We start from the raw sequence: 23,968 nt of genomic DNA, 5'->3' as shown, positions 1-23,968 counted from the left end.
GTAGACCTTTCAACAAGCCAAACGCATTACTAGATTTCAAATGACGCTGAATTATAAGTCTATTAACTATCACAGGCGTGCAGTTCTTTACAATCGCAAACAGCTACATTTTGATGACAACTGTGATTCAACATGTCCTGCCAATTTTACACAATTCCAATTAGAAAAAAACTTAACTCTTACACCCTCTCCATCTATTTCCCAATCTGTCTAAAAAGAATAATAAAAGAAGAAACGACCACTCACTCCTGGGGAGAGCAAAACAGCTTCGAGGGTTCGGGTCCCAGCACTTTGCAACAGTCAGAGTAATGGGCCTGTTCGAAACACAGATCATTACCACTAAATATCACCATTAGAAAATTATTTCCAACTCCTGTTTTATGGGGATAATTATGTGGAGCGTATTAATGATGGCAACTAACCCTGGTTTGTGCACGATATCCCTCAGCACCCGGACTGCGTCGTCGTTGCTCATATTCTCAAAGTTTATGTCATTCACCTACACAGGGAACAAAGGTCAGAAAATTAAACAGAGTCAGGCTGTCTGCATTTTGTCAACAGCAGAGCACACACTACATTAATTCCCACACAACAGTTCCTCAGTTGTGCCAGTAAATCCCACTGTGCAAAGCCATTATTTGGACTTGCTGTATGTCTCAAAAGGGGCAACTACAGTATATAAGAGTTTGGGAAAGAATTTTATTCCCCCCCGTAAACATAGTTTACAAGATATTAAGGGCTTGCTTAGAAAAACTACAGGTCAGGAAAAATATTTTAAAAAATTGTACTTCAATTTGAAGGATTGGAATAATTATAAGGAGTTAAATCTGTGTTTTTCACTGTTTAAATAAAAAAAAAAACAGACAAAAAATAATTTACTAAACAAATACAGTAAGGTTTGATTATGGTTATTTTCTTCTACGACTTTGTCAACAGTGACTCTGCTGTTTTGATTTCAATTATGCTGTATGTGTACAAAAAAGCAAAGCTAAAATAATCCAACACTTCAGTTCTTGGCACTGACAGTAATTTAAGTTTATCTAAGTCTGTACTGATTCTTTCCTTATGCTCTTTCTGCTGTTTTTTTTTTGTTTGTTTTTTTAAAGAATTGTGTGTGTGGATGTAGATGTTACAAATGACTAAAATAAATAAATAAAAGGTACAGATAACAAATAAAGCATAGCCAGTTAAACATGGTTGCATTCGGAGGAAATACCCTGAGAAAAATTGAGATTTCAAACTAGATGCAACTGAGCAGTGTTAAATTCATACATGCATCTGATGCAAGAAAGCTCTTCTCTATTCAATATGTAAAGTGTGCCCCCAAATCCTTCAGGAAATCCATTTCTCCTTTAGTTTCTTTTACATATTCACACCTGCAAGAGCATGTCCCCCGGCTCTATCCGTCCATCTGCAGCCACAGCTCCTCCCTTCATGATAGAACCGATGTAGATCCCTCCATCTCCCCTCTCATTACTCTGACCCACAATACTGATGCCCAAGAAGTTGTACTTCTCTGTGAAGGAAGGGAGAGAGGCAGGCTTTAAAAAGTGAAAGGAGATAGTTTGCGGCAACAGCCAAGACTAACAAGAACATGTGACTTACCCATGTTAAGAGTTACAGTGATAATGTTCAGAGACATGGTGGAATCTGTGATGCTGCTGAATGATGAAGACTGCAAAGAGTGTTGAAGAAAAGGAGTGAATAGCCAGGGGAGACAAAAAAGAAATATTTGAATCTGGAGAGAACTTTCATCAAAACATCTGTAGTTGAATTGCTGTGGTTTACTCAAAGGTCTGTGCTGTCTCACCCTGTCTATATTGGAGGCCTTCGGTTTCCGTCGGCGACGGCGATGTCGTCTCATTAATCTAGATGAGCTCTGCTCAGTGGAGCTACTAAACCTAAAAAGGCAATGGTTTTTTTAGATTTTTATTTTTTTTTTTAGAATTTTACATATAGTATACAAACTACAACTCTATAATACATTAAAAGTAATTAACACATTACAAACCTAGTCATAAATAAGTCATTATGGTTTTATGAGCAGCATTTAAACACCGGTACGGAGGCTGCCGAGTCAAAATTTGCATTTTAGTAATAATGGTGGCGCTAAAAGCCAAAACAAAGAAAAAAAATGTTTTTCTTACGTGTACTTGTATCATAGAACTTTGTATCTGAAGTGGTAATTGTCAATGCTTCACAAAAACTTGATAACAAAAACTGATCGATTTAATGTGTTGTGAATAGCAAAAGACAGTTACAATTTTACTTCCCTCTGACATAAACAATTAACTAAACGTCCGAAAATTCTCAGGGCAGCCGTATAGAACCTCAGACCTGCTGGTTGCGTCATCGTCCTCTGAATCGAAGCAGGAAGTAGACTCCAGCTCACTGCTCATGAAGGATGAACAGCTGTCGTAGTCGGCTGCTCCGCGGCCCATCGTTCGTGATGAATACCCGTTCTGCCTCCCACCTGCAGCACCACAGCATTTTAATTAAACGTAAAAACTGAGCAGTTTCACTCCAAAAAAAACGAAAAAAAAAAACAAAAACCATAAAATAAAACATCTCTAAATGGATATTAAAGTTCCATGTAGATTTTTTTTCCAAATATCTACTTCGATTTAAGTTAAATTTAAGGCTTTTTGTTATGTCAAACATTATTTTTCATCCTCATCTTAATAGACCGAAGCACAATAAGACAAACAAAAAAAAACCCAACTAATTAGTTGAATCAATTTTCATTGTAACAAGGTAACTGTAGCTATATGTACGTCCAAATGACTGATACAGAATTTTGTAAATCCAACAAACTGTGAACAACGCATTAAGAGCTCTGTAGTCGGCAGGGCTTTCTGACCGTGGTCGTTTGTGTGTTTCCGTCTCGGCCTCTCCCTGTCTCTGTCTCTCCTTTGCGACACAATGGAGCCGGTTTCTGTGTCATTGTCCAAGCTGTCCCGCCCGCTTGCTGCTTTCCCACTGAAGACGGAGCGAAAGCAAGAGAGAGAGAGACTCAGACACAGAGTGACTCCTGTTCATTACCAGAGCAGCTGGGTCATTAAAATAAATGTTTACAACTAATCTCTCTTGGTCGAAACCATCTGTATGGAGAGAGGCTGTTTTGCAGAAAAGACAAGAACTTTGGTTCCTTTTGTGAGCATTGCATTTATTTGACCATCGTGCCTGCATGGAATATTTTAGAATCATATTACAGCATTGACGGGTTTACTAAAGCGATCTCCTCTCTTAATAAGTAAACTATAAAGAATATGAAAAGAAAAAGAAAAAACATACAAAACTGCTACATTTTATACTCCTACTCTAGCCCAAGGACAAAAAGATTAAATGTTCTTTCTTCAGAGATTAGGAAACAAAAGCCTGTCTAGTTTTCTCAACCATGGCACAGGAAAAAAAAATTAAAAATGAAAAAAAAAAAAAAATTAATAAACCAGACACAACCAATCTGTCATTAAATATGCTCACTGGTAGGAAGGTGGTCTCGAGTCTCCGATTCCCCCGGTTCTCTCCAAAGGGGGCGTCTGCTCTAAACTATCGGCCACCGAGCCTCCGTCCGTGTGCGCTCCATCTCCTGACACCAACTATCCACAAACAAAGTAAAATCAGTCAAGAGAGTGAGGAAAGACTGCGGAGTACTAGTGTCCAACATAGCAGTGTGTTGAAGCTATTAAACACGTTTCTGTAAGATTGTTCAAACTCATCTTGAGTCGTCTGTCACATTGGATTTTTAAAAATATATACTTTTTTTTTTTTTGGTAAAGCATTTTCTAATAAAACCTACCTTCCCAAAAACATGCATTCGCATGCCTCAGATGATATCACTTAAAGGCAAAAGGCAACTGATGAGACTTCTTGAGCACACCCATTTGGATTTTCTCCTCTTTGTTTGCATTATTTAATCATTTTTTTCCTTCAAAGCCTCTGAAATTTTGATATCTTAGAGAAAGATTGAACCTCACAAGGTGAAAAGTAAAGTTCCGGATGAAGACTGTTCAGTTCAAGAAATAGCTGCTTTATATATAAGACCTACAATGTAATTTCACTATATGCAGCATCATCAATGCAGAGGACCGCTTACATCCAATAATCAGGAGGCCATTATAAACAAAGTGCAATACATTCAAAATTTGCTTGCTATTAAGAGTATCTGGCCAATTGGATGGACTTTTTATTCCCACTGGTGATTTGGATATTAGTGACCAGGATACTACAAAATACTGGTATTATATCAGCAGTTGTAGCGTCTTGAAATGGGAAAATAGTAGTGGGAATTTTCACAAAGAAATTTGTGTCTAGAATCATGCAGCCTTAGTTTAGAACCAGTAAATTAAAAACATTTAATGTGTACGAACACGACGCATTTAAGGAAAATTAAACAACGGTAAATTTTCTTTGACCTCAATTTGCACTGAAAGGAAAAGCTCAAGAGGAAAAGCAGGTGCTGCAGCTTAATAGAGGTAACAGTTTTGAATCGAGCAGAAAATCGCACATTATTCCCACCTATGAAAAGCACATGTCCTTAACCTTCATCTAATTTATTACCAAGTAAAAAACAGTAAATAAAAACAGTGCACTAAAGTGCATTCTGTTATTTGACGCAATTATAGATTAAAAGTAAAGGAGGTTCTTAGTTTTGATAGATTTAATGAAAATACTTTTTAAAAGAGGTTTTTCAGTATTTCACCTGCCAATCCCTGATCAGAGCTGATTAGAAGATCTGATTTTGATCTCTGGGCGACTGATTGGTGAATTACTAAAAAGGTTTATGAAGAGGAAATGGGTCATCCAAAATTAAACTAATACTTTTAACACTAATGTAAAAAAAAACAACTAATGGCGGCTCATCGGCTTGCTTCTTGTGATGTCATCAACACATCTGTGCACAAAGCCAAATGTACAAATTCAAAACCACATTTTGTAAGTTTTATGTAACTTTTTTCATTGCGTATATTTTTGGGTAAAAATCAAAACAAACTGAATGGTGTCTTTAACACATCTGCTGCCGGACGCCCGGAGGACAATCGATCAGATGACTGAAACAACAGATGAGCGCTGCAGACAAACAAATGGATGTAGAGGAATAACTGCGTCCGTTTGTGGAAAATTTCAACAGTCCTGCAGAGATAAGCGTCGTCGTGCACGTGCCGACTGAGGATGTGATTTTTTTTTTCTTTTTTTAATCCAGCCACACAATCTCTAAACACGCTAATGAAAATTACCACAACAAAGGAGAACTAAATAGACAGCGGCAACTCTGTGTTGATGAATCTTAGAGAAAAAGATGAATAAATAAAATAAAAGCTATAATTATAGCCACATGGAGGGGTATTAACAAGAGGCATCAACCTCTTCCATCCAGACTAAGAACAGTTTTCCTCTTTAAGTTTTCTCTCTCCTCCCTGGGAGATTCAATCTTCTCATTAGATGAAATGAAATGAGAGGCTTTGTCATTGGGCATTTTCCTGCTATCCTGTGATTTCACTTGCTTTTAATTTCATTTGGGCAAACTGGAAGGGAGGCTATGAACCAGCACCAGACGTACTTCTTGACACAGGAGAGTTACTGGTGGAAACTCTAAGGGAGATAAATACTAAACGATGATCTATGTGTTGATTAGTTCGTCCAGTGACTTTAAAGGAAACGTTTGAAAGCTGATGAGGCTTATTTGTTCACCGTCGAGCTGAAAAGTAAAAACTGTTGGGGACAGAAAAAGAAGCGTCCATGTGTTCATTCGAGGATCATTATCTGATAATAACATTACTGCACAGATGCTTAAGGCCACTCCCTGGAGATGATGTATGGTCATGGTTGGTGCACAACAGATGGTAATTACTGATACACTTCAATGGTACTCAATTACAACTCAAGCACGGTGAACAAACACATGCACAAAGCAAACAAAACACACTCCAGGACTCATTCCGAGCTTACCCATGACACCACTCTTCCGTTGAAGCAGGGCAGCCTAGCGTTGTCGTCAGAAATCTCCTCCTTTACCACTCTGCAAAGAGAGAGAGGCTTTTTCAGTCAAATGTTACCAATACGAAAACATAGAGCGAGTAAACATGAGGGCGCAATTTGAGCCAATCAAGATGCGTAATGCATTCATCTGCCATAACAAACACTGGGGCAACTTTTACTTTTTTTCTTTTAAATTGGTATTCAAAGTACAACAAGAGTTAAACAAAGAAACATTTTCTTAAAGGTACAAGTTTGGAAACTGCTAAAAGGTGGCTATAACAGCAGATAGCCCAGCTAATTCACAAGTAACACCAGCTTGTTACGATCACATAACACTATAAACAGGCATATAAACAGATGGGAAAAACTGATGATTATGCAATGACTGCTCGAAAACTACAACTTTACTGAAAGGATGTTTAATCTAGATTAGTGAACAGGAACTATACATCTGCATCAAAACTAAAGTAAATCTCAGAAGAGATTATTGTGGTTCTTAACAATGGTAAATTATTTTAGGACTAGTATGAAAAGTTGCTGCTCGTTTTCAAAGAGAAGCAACCAAACCATTTTTAATGCATCTTTGTTTACATTTTTATGTGAAACAGAATCCAATTTTTCATAAGACATGGGGTTCATAAACTGTTTAGTAAGTTTTCAACTTGAGTAAAAATTGTCCCCATTGTGAATGTTACAAAACATGATTGAAAGTCTGTCTAATAACTAAGCTGAAACCACTTTTAATAAAATACATTTTGCTTCTGCTTCAAATTGTACATTTATATTGTTCAGGATCTTCCATTGTGTATTTTATGCACATCAAATATAAGTAATTTGGTATACCATTGCTAAATTTAAATCTTTTTCTTTTCTTTTTTTTTGCAAAATGAACTAAATACCATGACACCCAGATTTTTTTTAAAAATTCATAGTTACTCATGTTCTACAGCAATAATTAATTCTTACAGATGGCCATATAAAACAAAACTTTAACTTTAACAACGCTTTGCCACACAAGAATAAATTTGGCAGAAATTCAATGTTCCAAAAACCGTCAAAGCTATATATCCAAGGAAAAATATCAAAGCTTAATGAAACTTCCTTGAGAAAATAAGGGCATAAAAACTACACGAGTATGTCATTAAATAGTTACAGTTCAGAGCTGAGGTTTAGGTGGGTTTTTTTTCCTGATTATATAATAAACAGGAATGAGTATTTCCCTCTTGCAATTTATTTTACAGGTTTTTGCCCCACCCTAGTGGGAGTTTATTCAGGGGCAACATTGGAAAACTGGCGCAAGTGTTGCCAAAAATGTTACATGCAGTCTTTCTAATTAGAATCTAGAGTCTCTGTCTAAAGGAGGATAAAAAGCCCACTTTTCCCTGCTGTGTTTTAACACAAAAGACCATGCTCATAAAGCTGCCAGAGTGATGAAGAGGACATTCCTGTGTCCAACTCTACATTCCTCTGGCTAATAGACAACAACAGCAGCAGCAGCAGGGGCCTGCAGGTCTCACCGACTCAAATTGGCCCTGGACATTTTTGACACTAGCAAGTTAGCATATATGCTTTCAATGCATGGACCTGCATCTGACAGTACTAAAGTCAGAACAAGAATCCACCACTCAGGTCAGTGACCGCAATTTCGGTTTTGTCTATTAAATATTTAAAAGTCATTCCAGTATTTTTTTTTTCTGATTCGGGGGACTGTAACACCAAACTTGGTCAAACAAATTCGAGACAAGCAATGTAAACAAACGAGGTCTGGACGCAGAGCAGATCCGCGGTGGAAGCTAGCAGCTAACAAAGAAACGACAGAGCACCAACAACCTGGCAATGAAAAAGAAAAATGAGGATAACACAACTGGATCAGGAGGTGAATTAGTTAACAACAGCCTATTTCAGCAGCATAGTCATTAAGACAACATGGGGTCGTTATCCTAACCCCACGGTACACACACAATGATAATAACCTCCCTTAGTTACCCGAAGTCATCGTCCATAGATTTGAAGAAGAACTTGTAGTTTGGCTTCTTCAGGACATTTTTGAAGTCTGCTAGCGTGACTTTGTCCGCAGGCACGGGAAGCTTCACAAGGTACGGTGTCTCCTGGTCGTCGAGGTGGTAGATGATTTTGGTTTCCCCCATCCCGGACTGTGGCTGTGGCAGCAAGGCAGGCTGGGTGCATCAAGCCGAGGGCCTGGCAGGCTCCCTCTCGGGCCCCGACTCCCCGTTGCGTTGTCGGCGGCGGCTGGGGCCGCGGTTCTCCGGTGTATTTCTGGTTCGTCAACTCGCCGCTTTTAGTCCTGGTTCGGTTTTTTTCCCCAGTGGCAGCTCAACAAAACGCCTAAGCACTGAAAAGAAAGGGGGGGAAAACTCCACAAAGCGTCCCAACACTGGCCCAAAGACCGAACAACGATTGGTTCAGGTTCAGTTAAACTCCTGATATGTTGCAGAAAGGTTTGAGGGAGATGTGAAAAATCAGCTATGAAACTGAAGCAAATTAAAGATTCTCAAAAAGGGTGGCTTTCCCTTCTTCGTAACTGTCGAGCTCCGTACTTTGTTGCACACGAAACAGTAAAAAAAAAAAAAAAGAAAGAAAAATCGTTGAAGCTTGTCTTAGAGGAGCGCCATCTACAGGTCAGGAGGAGAGCTGCAACAGAGCGGTCTGACTAAAGATGGGTGAGTGTGAGGAACGCAATGCATTAAAAAAATAAAGTGGCTTTTGAAAGATTTTAAAAGTTGATACCATAATAAATCATTTTCACCTTTTCCTACTCTTAATGAGACGTTTCCTATTCAATTAAACTAAAAAACAAACAATTTTGTTGGGGATACTGGGAGGAGGAATATTTAAAATCTACAGTAACCTGGTTGCTTATATTGTGAAACTACTATTTCCTCAAGCCAACTTTTGATTCAATCTGGAGCGGGGGCAGGGTAAATTATGTCTTGTCAGTTTGTTTTAAAAGCAATAACCTGAGACCAGTGGTAGCTATTTAAAAATGAGATACTTTCACATAATACTTAGCTCAAGAGCACCATACTATTTTGAAAAATATGCCAGTGATTTCACAAGTTCTGGAGCATCCTTAAATAGACATTAGTTTACAAAGTTGCATTTGAAACAAACAGGATCATGAACTTGAGATAAAGTTTTGCTTAAGTTTCATATCATGAGAAAATAATTTGAATGCTTTTAACGATATAAAATTATTGGTTCATTTTTCTTACTGTTATCTAAATGGGTATGTGGTTTATATTTGGTCATTATAACAAGTTTTAAAATGGAATACAGTGCCTTACAAAAGTATTTATACTCCCTAAACCTTTTCAGATGTTACGTCACATACTTTGGTGTTTTTTGGCGAATGAATAAAAAAAAAAAAGGAAATAAAATAACTTTTAGGTAAGCATAGATGTGCAAGATAAATGTGGTGATTAATGTCAATTAAGTTGATTACTGTACACAAAATAAGACTTTATCAGATTTTTTTTAGATTCATAACTTCATAATTTACAAGTTATGAATTACTTTAAAAAGGAGTGATGATTCTGTTTGAAAAAAAAAAAAATCACTAAAAGCAAAATGTTAATATATACAGCAACCAGAATTTATTGGACTTATTCAACATTGACATGACATTACAGAAAAGCGCAGAGGGAAAGCATAAATGAAATTAACCAGTAAACTGTTAATCTAAATTTTCATTTGATAAAGAGTGTACAAAATGGAGCATCTGTGGGCCCTCTACTTTAGTTCTCATTCAAACATTGTTGATGTCATAGTTTTCTAATAAAACTGGCATGACAACATACATTTTTTGATACAAGTACAAAAAAAAAATGGGATGTTGGTCTCTTTTGTTTAAATATGATCTGAAGAATGCTGAGGAGGACGGTGGAAACTTCAATCGTCTAGAAAGTCGTCATCAAGGTTAACGTCTGTGGTGTCGATGTCATCCAGCTCCATGTTGTCCAGGTCCACTTCCAACTCATCTAGAGTCTGCAGAGAAGCCCAGATGAAACGTTCTTCACTTAAGGTGCCCTATATAAATTGTACAGTGTAAATGCGAAATGAAGAGAAGAAAGCTTAACCTTCTCTTTCTCTGACTGTGCGAATGTAAGATTTTCCTCCTCTTCCTCCTCCTTGTCAACTGCTGCTTCAGGAGTTGCGGGTTTGGGCTGTGAAGGCGTCTCGGAGGCCTCTGGCACCGAGCTGGATTCATCGCTCTCTTTTGTCTGCCAAGGAAGGCGTGATGAATGATCAGAGACAAGACATTTACAGAGGGCTCAACTTTTAGGCTGCCTACCAGCAGAATCCTATCTTTGCAGATTATAGAAGGAAGACCTGTAATTTATCATTTTAAGAGAAAACGGTACTGTAAACAAACCTGGGGCAGGAGGGGAACAAAGGTGCCTTTGGGTTCGTAACCCTGAGCCTCCTCCAGAATATTTCTGTCTTCATTGGGCTTAAAATGGAAAGAAAGATAATTTTATTCCATGATTAGCATCCATTTTACCCAGCTCTAAATCATTGCCAGCCCTACAGAGCAAGACACATGGCTTTTTACATTTGCCAACAGCCATTGGACTTACTGTAACAAGTGGGTAATCTTTGGCGGGCCTGGAGCTGCCGATGCAGGTCTCTCTCAGGTAATGTTCAGCTGCAAATGCTTCTCTCAGCCCAGGGAACAAGTTTTCATACTCTGTGGGGTCTGCAAGCGATTCAGCAGCCTGCAGTGGAGACAAAATAGACAACTATTTAAACTCTTACAACGTTCGCTAAAATACAGCAGAAATGTCAGCAAAAGGGGTTTATTTTTAGCCATTTAAATTATTTAAAAAGAAACGGTTGGTGGTGACAGATCTGACCTTCTGGTTGACTTTAGCCAAACTCTCCCTCCACAGTTTGACCACACGGGACACCTGGCTGGGCAGGTATGTCCGCGCCAGGAACGCTGCTTCCGGTAGTCGGTTGGTCTTGATGAGAAGCTCCAGACACTGATCGAGTCTGGAAAAGTAGATTTAAAAAAAAGGTGTTACGAAGGCAGCCACTTTTTAAGGTGTGTTGCACAAGCACACACACACACAGATCCAATACTTACTTCCCCTGAAGGAAATACGTCATGAAGGCCACGTTGTTCTTGCCGTCCCTTTCTGCCCCTTCGGCCAGCTTGCCCACCATGGTGGCGTTCCCTGAAGCGGTGGCGAGAAGGAGCAGGCCGCCGTAATCTTGAGCGTGGTGCAGGCACTCCTGGGCCAAGCCGAATTGGCACTTACTGATAGCCAGCTCGGCTAGCTGCTTCCATTTCTGCTCAGACTACAAAAAGGTCAAAACGACATCTATTAGCAATGGACTTGATGATATCAATTGACATATTAAGAAGAGCAGCAATGAATAGGGAAAACTGTGTAATAATGAGTTTGCTCCTACTTCTGCTTCCACAGCCAGCTGGTAGGCGATCTTCAGCTCCCCCAGTTGTAAAGCCAACTCAAACCTGTGCTCTGGGTCTGTAGATACTGCCAGTGCCTGCTGTTTGAAACCCTGAAGAGACGAGACAAACCAAACCCATCAGGCTATAGGGAAACAAAGCTGACTTCATAAAAGAAAAAAAAAAAGGGCTGCAACTAACAAGTATTTCTCTTATAAATCATTCTATTGATGAAATCAAATAAAAATAAAAAAATTGGCACAGTCTGCAGATTTTTCACTTAAGCCTTTTTATACAATATTAAAAATACAGTAAAAGATGCAAATAAGCAACTAATTCAATTCCTTTTTAAAATAAAAAAAAATACATTTTTAGTGAATGTTTGATCATGTATAACAAAGGTTGCCTCTGTAGCTAAAACACACTTCTAATATCAACATGTTAAAAGCTCAATGCTTTATGCTTCACTTAACATCAATACAATGTACTGCTAAACTGTTGATCCATTTTTGGATGAACCAATTAATAACTGTATAGCAAAAGCTGCCTAATAGGAGATTTTACTTATGCTTTTTTTTTTTTTTTTTTTTTTTTTTTACACAATGTGAACCAGGTCAAGTTAAAACGAGACCCATTCAGGAGTTCTGGCTAAAACATATTTACAGTAAGATATTTTTTTAATATATCTTAATTGCAAAATGTATATTGCTGTACAGTTTTGGCTTAATTACTACTCTGACTATGTTGTTCTTACATCAAATGACCTTTTGAGTCTGTATTCTCCAGTTAACGATTAATCAATTACTAAATTAGTTGCCAATTATTTAAATAATTTCTGTATCTTTAACACTTGTAAAAAGCATTCTAGGGAATACGGTAAATTATTTTTAAAACACATTTATTACAACAGTTTTTTTTTTCCTGTTTGCTGAACTTTTTTTTTACTCCATATGCAAAAAATAGCAGAAGTGTTTCTCATCAGCAAACACCTAAATAAAAATAAATTTGCCCTGACTGAATCGTCTTACCTGTTTCTCCAGGAAATGTGCAACCCTGGTCCGTTGCTCTTTGGGGATGGTAGGCAGCACCTTGTCTGCCATTCCAAAATCTCTTCTCATCACAGCAGTCTGATACTCCAGGACAGAAACCAGCAGGGAGTAGCTGACAATGTTGAGCTCCTTGTCTCCAAGGTAAAGGCGGTCGTCCTTTGGGATGTAACCCAGCAGGTACATGGTCCTGCGGGGAGAAAAAACAAGAGTGATGAAGACGTCTGGATCATTCATGGCAGGGGTAAAAGTATATTTTTGTATATTCCCATCCCAAGACGACCAAACGTAAGCAATTAGTCCCACCTGTCCAGATGTGCAATAGTCACAATCTCTCCTCCTACATAGTAGTTGAGTCTGTTTACAGAACTGGTGTAGATGAAGCAGTCTCCAACCCAAAGCCCAGTCTTCACAATCTCCTGGATCTCTCCCAGGACCTGGGCACATATCAATACAAATGAACATTACACATTTATCATAAAAATTTTTGAATTATTACAAAGTTTGAATATATGATGTATCAAGCAAAATATGATAAGGTTTTTAAAATATTTCCTCTGATATTGTCTTATTTTTGTGCATTATTGTTATTTTAAATAAAAAACTTTTTTTTATTAAAAAGACATAAAAACATAAAAAATCCAAGGATCTTCAATCTAAATGCAAATAATAATTTTAAACCTTTGCAACCCCAAGGGCAAAAATCTACAACAACAACAACAACAAAAAAAAAATATATATATATAGTAGTTGTAATTTCAGCAGGCTCGTTTACTTGAAAACTCTAGAGATTGTCTCTTCTGTAGACAACATGGCCACATTGTACACAGTAGAAACAGCAGCAATGTACAGAGATTTAGGCAATCTGTCACAGACGATAAACTAAATGTTTCATAAAAGGAAATTCATTCAAATACTGACCTCAAAGGCGTCTTCAATCCCATCCTCTGTTACGGCCTCATTGTTTTCCTGAGAGGTGGCTACTTTTTCTGCCATGTAACGGAGAATGAAGAAGGATTCCTCCGTAGCAATGCAGACCAACTCACCAGAGTCTGACCAAAAGATCTAGATAAAATATGAAAGAGGAGAAGGAAAAGATTAAAAGAACACATTTGAAGAGGACTCATGGAGAACAGCCTATGGTTTATTCAGGGTTTCCGCAAACTTTAGTTAAATTTTAGATCTATATGAATCATGAAAGAATGTGTGCAAACTAACCCAATAATTGCCTTTATAATGTTTGATAACATCAGAAAATATTGAGGTTAATTCCCCAAATAAGTGACAAAAAGCAGGTTTTAGGAGCACTTATTGTAGGTGAAGCATAAATTTCTGGGTCTTCTCGTTTTGTTATGAATAACCCAGATTTTGTCAGCCAGCACTCCAATAAGTAGAACAAAGAAATGCTCCAAGTATATTTCTAAAAAAGGATAAATACATAAAATCCTGTAGAAACATGAATAACACAAGGGAAGAAGAGTAATTCTGGAATTATGTGGACAATATGAATTTATCTAAGCATAATATTGAGATAACAACTATAAAGACCCTGCAGAAACACTGTTATTATGTAATGCAAACATAAATATTCCAAAATATCCAAATAGGGAAAATCCCGGTTGCGAATGGCTTACGTGCTTGGGCTGGATCTCAATGCGGCGAATTAGCTCCGTGTTCTCCCAGTCATAAAATGCCAGGCCGTTCACAGACCTCACCCCGAGTAAGAAACCCCCGTAGATCCCTGAAAAGCCAACACATTCAATGAGTCAAATCTATTTATTTGCTTCCCAAACCACAAATTTGGCAAGAAACAGTGAGTGGATTACCTTCTGCTCCAAAGTCGGGTTTAAAGGATTTCTTTTCTTTAAAGTTTTTGAAGATTTTGACAATACTGCTACTTTCTCTGATGGCATATCTATTACAAAGCACACATTTCATCGGATGGTTGTTAATATCCAGTGAAAATAATATCTCGACGTTCACTTTTCAAACTGCGAAAACTCACTCGGATGAGTCGTGGGCCCAGACGAACTCTTGAGCTGAACCGAAGCTCTTGTTCCTCAGGGCCATAGCGGTATAGATGATATACTCCCCATCGCCACATACCACAACAAACCTGGTAACAAACAAATTAGCAACCTATGATTACAAATATTTTCTTTTACATTCAGCACTTTTACCAAAACTACAAGAAGCTGTTTCATACCGTCCATTCGGGTTATGCTGGATGGTTTGAGGGTAAATCTCACAGCTGCCCATATCTTTGACAGCCAGCGGCAGTCTCTCCCCATCCTTGATTTCAGCTTCCCCCATGGCCTTCAGGTTGGCTTGCTGTATTTCACTGTGTTTAGCCCAGATGATCTTTCCATTGGCGTCCATAGACATGGCTGGCTCCTCCCGACCAACCTAACCAAAATATTAACAATGCACTTTAGAATTTTTACTTAAAAAAATAATAATAAAATAAACAAATTTACAGTTTTCTCTAAACAACCTTTCCATTCACTCACTTTGATGATGATGCTGCCTTCGTCATATCCCAGTGCCACATTGTTGGAGCCTCTAAGACCACACACACACCACACTCGCTCCATGCCATAGTTGAGTGTGCTTTCCAAGCGGTAAGTGCTGGAGTGCCAGATTCGCACCGTACCTTGAGGAAGACAGAAATAAAAAAAAGAAAAGAAATGTTAATCAATGAGTAATTGGTCAACGTCAGAAATACAGGTATCGGTGCGTGAGGCTCAGAGGGATTTCTGCGCACCATCCTCAGATCCTGTGATAATTATGGGCAGCTCGGGGTGGAAGCTGACACAGGAGACATTCTGGGCGTGGCCCTCCAGAGTCTGAACACAGGTCTTGTTCTGCAACAAATAGAAATATTAATATAAAGAAAAGACATGTAAAGAAACAGAATATTTGAGCATTTTACATTGAAACCTTTGTGGAAAAAAAATAAAGTAAACATTTTTTAATAAAAACACACACTAAAATGATTGATAGGTTTTCTAACCTGGTAATCCCAAATCTTGACCTGGCGGTCATCTGCACCTGAGATCAGGTAGGGCTTGTCTCCTCCGCTGTAGTAGTCAATGCAGTTCACTCCTTTCTCATGACCCTCCAAAGTGAAGTTGGGAGAAGAAGAGCCCAGCTGCCAAACCTGTGCAAGACAAGAATGTGCTAAATCTTTACAAAGTGCTTCCTAGCAGATGGTGAAATGCATTAAGGTGCAATAAAAATATATTTTTAGAGATGCACAAATAAATAGGCCAAAGATCAGAAAGACACATTCTCTTTGATTGGTTCCGATTGATACATAAAAAAATGGTAAAATAATTGTTTCCCCTATTCATTAAATATTTCAAAACTAAGAACTCTCACTATGTTTATTCATTAAAGACATAAACCAAGTGTAGGTACTTTGATGCACTCTTGAGATAAAAAAGAGAACAAAATAAAATAATAATAATAATAATAATAATAATAATAATAATAAAGAGGAATATTACGCATTTATACAAAATTTGGAATTATCTTGTAAATCTCGTTTTGTTGGAATCAAAACTAACACCTCCTAACCTGTCAAGATGGTAATTGGGAGGTCTGCAAGACCAAAAACAAAAACTGACTAGTGCAGTTATGTTTACATCAAATACTTCAGAAGCATTTCAGATAGGTATTAGATGTCATTATCAGCATAAACATAGATTAGAAGAACGACTACAGTGACAGCAAATGCGACAACTTGCTGTTTGCGAGATACCTACCTTAATCGTTCTGTCCAATGAGGCGCTGGCAAACTGGTTGTTGTCCTTGGGGTTGATGACAATCTGCATAACATAATGAGTGTGACCCTCAAACACTTGGCTGCACGTCCACTTCTTTTCCCAGTCCCACAGCTTGATCAGCATATCATCTGCACAGACACAAAAACACAGTCATCCTCGTGTGCACCAAAATATACACAGAAGAAGCCTATAGTGTGTCTTATTCAATAGCCTACCGCTGCTGGTTAAGATGTACGGCTGGGTTGGATGAACAGCAATGCAACGGATGTAGTCAGAATGAGCCTCAAACATATGGACCCTCTCCAAGGTGTTGTAGTTAAACACACGGATCTGCATGTCATCCTGTCAGGACAGAAAATAAGCATGAAACCATCAATTAATGCACAGTATGATGTAGAATAATTACTATCCACTATAGCTGACGTGAATAAACAAATAAACATGTTACTCACTGCTCCGGTGATGACCCAGTTCTTCCTGGCCACAAACTTGGACGCTCTGACAGGCAGGTCACACACCTCAAAAGTCTTGACCAGAGTCTAAAAATACACACAGAAGGTTAATGAAAATAGAATGCAATGTTATCCCCTTTGTCTCCAACACAAATGCGATAATTATTAAGAGCAACATTTTTGCTATCAGGATGCACTACCATTACCATTGCATTACTCAAAAAGTGCATCTTTTTGTGCAACCCGACTCGCTGATTTCTCTTTAAATCGTTTTCATACCTGCGTTTCGTGGTTCCATACGCAGACGCTGCCGTTGTAGAGACTGGCCAGCATCCATGGCTCGGTTGGGTGAAGATCTACACTTTTTACTCGGTCCGATCGGGCTGTTAGCCTCCTCTTAATGTCCAGCCTCAGAGGCTTTACAGATAAAAACAAAGTGTTTCCACGCTGAGAAAACTCACTATACAGCTAAGAACCGAAATGTGATTTATATCAACAGTTAGCTGCTAACACTGAACATGAAGGACTTTACGCGACATAAATAATTTTATATATATGCTTTATGAGATATAAATACGACACCTAACTCAACAAAGAAAGGTTTAACATTTATGGGTGAGGAACCATTTAAGCCTAAACATTTTTTGTAAAGTTACCTCATATTAACTGAAGCTCTTTAGCAGCTAAGCTAACTCCAAGAGACTATTTCCATTTGACATTTCCTCAACATTTTTAAAGTATCTCAGCTGAAATATATCAAAACAATATAAACGCATATGCCTTTAAAATTTATCTTACCATGTTTTAACCCCGTGTTATCGCAGTCTGATTGAATAAAAACGTTGCTAGCACTTCGGTCGGGGATTACAATTACAGAGAGCAGTGCATTGGATACTGACGTGGAACTTCCTGAAAGGAAATCTCGCGAGAACCACGGTCTAAATGGTGACGTGACATGTAGGGCTTTAAATGACGGTGCCACAGCGGCAAAAATGACTGATGCTAGTTCTCTTAGAATCAGTATTGTTATATTACATATTTGTATCATATTGCATTCGGCATTGTTCTATCAGACTTTATTTCATTGAAACACCAGTCATTCATAAGTTTACACAGTTACTACAGTCTGTTGTCAAATAATGTTGACCTGGGTCAACAAAAGCTAATGTTTTGTAGAGGCACAGAAAACCAGGTATGCCAGCTTATGCTTTTAAAAGAATTCAGATTTTACTCGAGACAGGCCAGTTGAATATTTTACCTGTGTTCAGGACAAGTCAATCATCTGGTCCCTACATCCATGGCATTCTGTAACTAGCCGAAAATGTACTAATATTTATGACATTGTTAAACTGTAACTGTGCTGGGACTTCAATTGAACATATGTGCTTTATTAAGATTAGATTTAGATTGAGTTTTCCAGTTGAAAACACTCTTAAGTTAACATGGCTGCTAGCAAATACCATGTATAAGAGAACTTTATGCTTCATCATACTTTATTTGTGGTGGTAATCTTTCTTTTCCAAAGTCCATTGGCACCTTCTTTGAGTGCAAAGTATCATATGCTCTTTGAAAAATTTTAAGATTTTAAGAAAAAATCTGCTACCCCCTGACTGAAAACCAAAGGGCATGATGAGGGTCTTTCAACAGGATGATGATCTAAAATGATTGGGAAAAGCTAACCTTTTTCTGTGGTCATTTTACACCTAAATCTTTTAAAAACTCGAATGAGTAGAGCATCCATGGCTCTAACATGGAGAGTCCATGAGGAAAAACCTGTGTCTCTGGATGGACTGGAGAAATTGTGTAAAGGGGAATAGTCAAGGATTCCACTCTCTGTCATTTGTACAAAATGTGTTATGATCCAGCCTTCTGATTTGCTAAAGGGAAAGAAAAAGAGATGGATTTCATTTATTCATTTAGCTACCGTAGTTATTTTTGATATCTATTTTTTGCAAATAATTGTACTCAAGTGAAAGATTGATTTTTAAAATCTTTTATATTTTGCTAAGTATATGAATTTATGTTAAGGGCTTCTACTCATCTGTACTTACAGTGATTTGTAATGTTGTGTAAGCATTTCTGGTTCAGTGAAGGGTCAACTAATTATGGCAAAATAATCCTGCATGATACAGTTTAGAACACAGGAAATTCATTGTTTGCCGGACAATCTGATTAGAGAAAAGCTTGCCGATTAAAGGTGGACCACTTGTTCAGCTTTCTTGTCCAACTGAGCTGCTGCAAAATCTCTGATGTTAGATTAAAATTTGGACGCTTTGCACACTTTTGAGATGAAATAAGTGATGTCAAATGTTAAAAGGGAATAAAAAATAGCAGCATAAGGGGTCTTGTTTTATGAAACTGAGTATGCAACGCTTAGAAAGGACATTTTATAGAGGCTACATTTAAATGTAGCTATGGCGTCAGACTTTTTTTTGACCCCAGCCTCACATCACCATTTTTATTAGCTTAAAAAAAACAGAAAGAGAAGTCAGTGGCCCTCTGGGGAACCATAAATGCACACAACCTACAGGTCAAATCATGGCAACTTGAGAAAGCGAATGAAACAACGGGGGGCAGAACAGCAGTGCGAGAAGCAAAAGCAGCAAAGAACGAAGAGATTCTGGCACAAACTGGAAAAAATTGTGTTGGCAATGCAAACAGTGAGCTACAATGCCTACTCATATGGAGCTCAGTGTGGGCAGAGTGATTGCCTCTTATTTCCATAATCTGAATCTGACATTTTCTGTTCTGACAACTGTTCACTTCAGTGTCAGATCAAGAAAAAAATGGATAGTCAAACTTTATTTCAACATGCGGTTTGATACTTTTTTTAAAGGTTTTATTGGCTCTAGTGGCCTTTATTTGATAGTTAATTGACAGGAAAGTGGGTAATGAGAGAAGGGGGAAGACATGCGGCAAAGGTCGCCAGGCCGGGAATCAAACCAGCGATGGCTGCGTCGAGGACTAAGGCCTCCTTATGTGGGTTGTGCTTATCCCTTGCGCCACCACAGCACATCCCACGGTTTGATACTTTTATTACCTTTTTATTTCCAATAGCTCATTCTTCTAGGTAACGCTACGTGTGATCCCACTTTCTTCTTGTCTACAAAGTTCTGAGTGTTGAGAAAATGCATAGATTCATTGAGATCGCTCAACCTCTCTTGTGCCATCTGGATCCTCTTCCAGATGGCACATGGCTCTGGTGGTTTTATTATGTTTATACAGTGAATATATAGAAAAGTGGAAGAAAACATTTCAGAGGCTGCAAAAGAGTTGGACAGCAGGTTGGGCCTGAAAAACCAAAATCTATCCACATGGAAATAATCAGAAAGCCAATTTTTTATATAGATTTTCTTTTTCTAATTGTGTCAACCGTTAAAGGCAAATTTGAATGAATAAATGGATGAATGACTCGTGTAGCGTGTTCTGTGCACCTCGGCAAATTTCTCATTTCAGTTTTTCTAACTTTTTACATCTTTCTGCTACTGCAGGCACAGAACAAGCCTCTTTGTCCCAATGCATAGATTCATTTAGAATAGCAGCATAAGGAGACTATTCTACTCATTTAGAATAGAAGAACATTTCTGGTTCTACAAAAACTGCTATCACACCTTCTGAACCAAACAGACTGATCTGCAGCAATCCATTGTTTGTTCTCATGTAGCGTTTTATATTTTTAATACTGATTTAAAGATTTTGACGTAAAAGCTTCGACTTTTACTTGACCTTTGAGTTGAAGTATTTCACTAGATAGATATGTAACACGACCTGGGGACACATGCATAATTTGATTTAGTGTCATGACCCACAGCTCTGGAGATTGGTAAAACCTGCAGGATGGTGGCTAATAAGATTTGCAGATTGGAGATCATGACACAGGGTTCCAGACGCAGAAATTTACACGTGATACTGTTGAGAGGTGCTTCATTTATTGAATAACTCCTATTAATATCAGCTGTACACTCTCAAATAATTTCAGAGAAATACATTCTATGCACTGCATCTCGTTTGATTCTTATTCTGGGGACTGATTTGATCGTATAAGGAAGACCAGAGCAATTTGGTCCACTCAGATGTCATCAGTTTCCATCAAAAACAGTTTGTTAAAGATCTTTCTCATTTCCACTAAACCTTTTCTCAATCTGGCTCAACTTTCAGATCAGCTACAGTTAGCAGTGTGCAAATGCTCAGCTCATCTAAACTTGCTCATCAAAGCGTCTGCCCTGAGACAATAATGCAGTATTACTCAATTGTTTCGTGCCTCCCTAGCTTGACAACTAAGGCAGCAATTCAAATTGAATACAATAAGTAAGTAATTGTGAAATCAATGTGGATAGTAGCAGGGTCAAAGTATGCTGGTTGTTGGTGGGTATGGGGAATCTGCTGTGTCTTTTTGAGCCAGTTTCTGTTGAGCCAGTTTCACTGTGTGTTGGTGAATAAGGCCAGTTTAGGTTTTCTTGAAAACCTGCTTGCAAACTGCTCCTCCAGCTCTCAGCTCCTGCCGAAGAAAAATAAAAAATAAAAAAGAACTTCAGTATTTATAGATTTACCGACAAGAGATGAAGTTTCCCAGCGACAATGTCAGCTTGATGGGAATTTCACAATAAGTTCACCATTAACCCACATTAAGCCCCATGCTTTTGAATTGATGCAGTGGCTGCAAAAAATATTGATATTATTGATAAAAGGTAAAAGTTAGAACGGCAGCCCAAAACATAACCCCCCCCCCCCCCCCCCCCGGTGAAATAGACATTATAGCATCATTTGGTCTACACTAGTTCCACAGAGTTCACATAATGTTTCCACATAATTTTGTCAAAACCTTGGATTAATGTGGCATAAAGACATAAGACAAATAGAATAATTTTTAACTCATAAAAATGTTTTTACCACATAGTTTATCCTGTAAAAATAAAACTTAAAAACAAACTATCTATTACATTTATTAAAAAGTATTTGTAAAAATAAATTTTATTTATTTTTTGTCCATAGGCCATCCATTTCCTTTACTTTCTAATAAATCTAGATTTTCAATCAAAAAATAAATGTCCTTTCTTCTTGTAAAAATAATTATGTTTTAGCTATAATCTTAAACGAAATAAATCAATAAAATGAGGGTTTTTAAAATGTATAATGTTAGCAGCTCTAACACGATTTGATCCATGTTAGAGCATTCAAACAATGCAGCCATTTTTCTGAAAAACTGTCAGAAAAGTTAAATATTTTTATTTCCACGTAGTGAATACAATTATTATTTAAATAAATCAATAAATGTTGTCTTCTATCGTTTGCTCAAACATGCAATATATCTTCAATCACCAGAGGTCACTGTTTCCCTGAAATCAGCCGCTGCTCAAAATGTTGGGTGAAATCCTGTAATGCCTAATTTCATGGCAGCAGCCTGAAAACATCTGCTGGCATCACTTAAACCAAATCATTTGGGAAATTTGTTTTACTTTGCTTTCATAGCAGTAATCACACTGGAGAACATCTTATATTGTCGAGCTAATAAAACGGTAATTTGCTTGTCATTACTTGCGATTAGGCTTTTGAATGATTTTTAAAAACTGCAAATAGCCTACGTCAGAATATTAAGAATTTGTTACGCGTGCATAATTGTATTGATCTTGTTGCAAGTCAGTTTAAGGGAAATATATTCAGAAGGCGTAGATCTGGTCGGCTGATTCAAACTGGAGTCACACATGAAGAGATATATGCGTTTCACATACTGTGCTGAGAGCCATTCTTGATCTGGATTAAAGTGTCTAAATTGCTTCGATTAATATTCATGCAAGGAGCCGCTGTTCTCTCACCAGATGAAGCTCGTCTCCCTGCACCCACTGGGTCCATCCTCTTCCTCCTATCTCTCCCTTCTGAACACACACTAGTTTGTCTCCCTCCCAGGTGACGGTGGTCTGTCAGGAGCCACAGAGAAGGAGGGAAAAGGTAAATAAAAATAAAAATGAGCATTACTTACAGAGACATTTCAAAAAGATACATACAAGTAGAACAATAAAACAACGAGAATAGGCGAAAGGGGAAAAAAAGCTGAAATTGTGGAAGTTGTGGAAGCAGGTAAAATAAATGGTTAATTAAACTTTAAATAAAATAAAGCTAAAGAATGTACTTTAAATGCTGATTACAAATAGAGTGTCTAAACGCCCCCCCTCCCCCAACCCCCTCTCCCATCGGATATCCATGAATTAAACACTAGTCTCCCTCGGTCCCCGTTTTCCAATTATTCCCACACACGTGAATCTCTCTTGAACAGCCTCCTAACATAGAGTTTATCTGTAATCAGCCTATCAGTATACAAACCCCTCTTTCAGTGGGATCGCAGGCTAATCTTTGATCCTATTCAGCATTCAGAAACACAGTCTGGTTAAATAAGTCCTGACTTTGACGCTGCCCGTTCCAGCGCTTTTCCCCTGCAGTGCAGGCCGTTGGTTTTCATTACACCCAGTCACGGAGAAGACTGCTTCATAAAAAAAAAAAAAAAAAAAGTCTGCGGAGAAAGTTTTGGAGTGGGAGGAAAAGTTGTGTAAAAAAATGACCAGCTCTCACCACACCATCTGCTCATTAAACTGCAGTTTGGAGAGGGGTGGTGGGATGGGCTCCTGCTAAATCATCCCACAGATTGCTGCACCCGAGTCTATCCGCGCCACAGGCATCTACAATTTTTTTTTTTTTTTTTTATTTTTTTTTTAGCATTGCAACCACCGGCAGGCTGTGATGCGCCACTGGTGGTGCTCCGCATAAATCGTCTCACCATGCATTTTCTGTCGTCGACCCCTGAGAGATCCTCTTCAAACTCCTTGCCCACGTAGAAGTCCATGTTGTAGTTCTTGAAGGTACTGAGGGTCTTGATCGTCAGGTGGTCCCCGTCTTGAACGATGTCCTTGTCGGGTTTCAGTAAAAGGGCAATTTTTCTGATGGCAACATTTACATCTGCAACAATATGCATTGCAATACAGTAGTAAGTGTGTGCGTGCGTGCGTGTGTGTGTGTTGGGGGTGGGGGGTAACAGATCAGACTAGTTTCTGAGCTGTTACAGAAAGTTGAGTTTTTATTATTGTACTTTATGACAATTATTTACTTAATCAGATCTAAATAAGGCTGGCCTAACGTGAACTCACCGAGAGCCTTCATGTACTCCTCAAAGTTGTCGTTGGAAATCATTTTCCAGTATCCATTCATGTCGACGGGCATTTCGACTGCGTCTCTGCGGCTCTTCAGGAAGGCTGGCTGGGGCAGATCCGCTGCGCTGTG

General features: G+C 38.3%; 3 protein-coding genes across 4 annotated transcripts in view; all 3 read right to left on the bottom strand.

Moving 5' to 3' along the window:
- The window catches only part of LOC122841555 (segment polarity protein dishevelled homolog DVL-3-like), a 27,211-nt gene extending 6,025 nt beyond the window's left edge, over positions 1-21,186 (bottom strand). The window contains exons 1-12 of one of the 2 annotated variants that reach the window (XM_044134958.1): positions 21,177-21,186; positions 20,661-20,663; positions 7,966-8,354; positions 5,950-6,019; positions 3,484-3,599; positions 2,861-2,979; positions 2,338-2,473; positions 1,811-1,901; positions 1,606-1,675; positions 1,377-1,516; positions 423-499; positions 247-314 (exon numbers count right to left, since the gene is read on the bottom strand). In XM_044134958.1, the coding sequence (XP_043990893.1) occupies positions 247-314; positions 423-499; positions 1,377-1,516; positions 1,606-1,675; positions 1,811-1,901; positions 2,338-2,473; positions 2,861-2,979; positions 3,484-3,599; positions 5,950-6,019; positions 7,966-8,126 (1,048 nt within the window). In that variant the 5' untranslated portion in view covers positions 8,127-8,354; positions 20,661-20,663; positions 21,177-21,186. Of the gene's footprint in view, positions 1-246; positions 315-422; positions 500-1,376; positions 1,517-1,605; positions 1,676-1,810; positions 1,902-2,337; positions 2,474-2,860; positions 2,980-3,483; positions 3,600-5,949; positions 6,020-7,965; positions 8,578-20,660; positions 20,664-21,176 lie in introns of those variants that run through there. The other variant, XM_044134956.1, reaches the window with a different exon arrangement.
- copb2 (COPI coat complex subunit beta 2) lies at positions 9,571-17,636 on the bottom strand. Its single transcript, XM_044134955.1, has 22 exons — positions 17,498-17,636; positions 16,979-17,116; positions 16,700-16,786; positions 16,463-16,589; positions 16,227-16,375; positions 15,473-15,619; positions 15,224-15,323; positions 14,970-15,112; positions 14,666-14,865; positions 14,465-14,575; positions 14,286-14,374; positions 14,094-14,200; positions 13,381-13,524; positions 12,766-12,896; positions 12,442-12,649; positions 11,416-11,526; positions 11,087-11,301; positions 10,854-10,992; positions 10,578-10,715; positions 10,373-10,450; positions 10,077-10,220; positions 9,571-9,984 (listed from the first exon to the last, which is right to left on the bottom strand). Exons 1-22 carry the CDS (start codon positions 17,498-17,500, stop codon positions 9,889-9,891), a joined length of 2,805 nt encoding a protein of 934 aa, XP_043990890.1. The 5' UTR covers positions 17,501-17,636; the 3' UTR covers positions 9,571-9,888.
- Positions 20,668-23,968, bottom strand: rbp1.1 (retinol binding protein 1, cellular, tandem duplicate 1). The gene is made up of 4 exons (XM_044134960.1): positions 23,836-23,968; positions 23,469-23,647; positions 22,513-22,614; positions 20,668-21,197 (listed from the first exon to the last, which is right to left on the bottom strand). The coding sequence occupies exons 1-4, from the start codon at positions 23,906-23,908 to the stop codon at positions 21,147-21,149; spliced, it is 405 nt and encodes a 134-aa protein (XP_043990895.1). The 5' UTR covers positions 23,909-23,968; the 3' UTR covers positions 20,668-21,146.

Source organism: Gambusia affinis, linkage group LG12 (assembly GCF_019740435.1).
Source record: "Gambusia affinis linkage group LG12, SWU_Gaff_1.0, whole genome shotgun sequence".
NCBI classification, from domain to species: domain Eukaryota; kingdom Metazoa; phylum Chordata; class Actinopteri; order Cyprinodontiformes; family Poeciliidae; genus Gambusia; species Gambusia affinis.
Note: the sequence above shows the minus strand (reverse complement) of the source record. Positions and strands in the feature narration are given on the sequence as shown.

Coding starts and splice junctions, on each gene's coding strand:
- copb2 (XM_044134955.1), bottom strand. Junction 16,590..16,699: donor ACTGGGTCATCACCGGAGCA/GTGAGTAACATG, acceptor CTGTCCTGACAG/GATGACATGCAGATCCGTGT. Junction 14,576..14,665: donor CAGCATAACCCGAATGGACG/GTATGAAACAGC, acceptor GTTTGTTACCAG/GTTTGTTGTGGTATGTGGCG.
- rbp1.1 (XM_044134960.1), bottom strand. CDS start 23,908: ATGCCCGTCGACATGAATGGATACTGGAAAATGATTTCCAACGACAAC. Junction 22,615..23,468: donor TCGACGACAGAAAATGCATG/GTGAGACGATTT, acceptor GGCTCCTGACAG/ACCACCGTCACCTGGGAGGG. Junction 21,198..22,512: donor AGGGAGACGAGCTTCATCTG/GTGAGAGAACAG, acceptor TTTCTTCGGCAG/GAGCTGAGAGCTGGAGGAGC.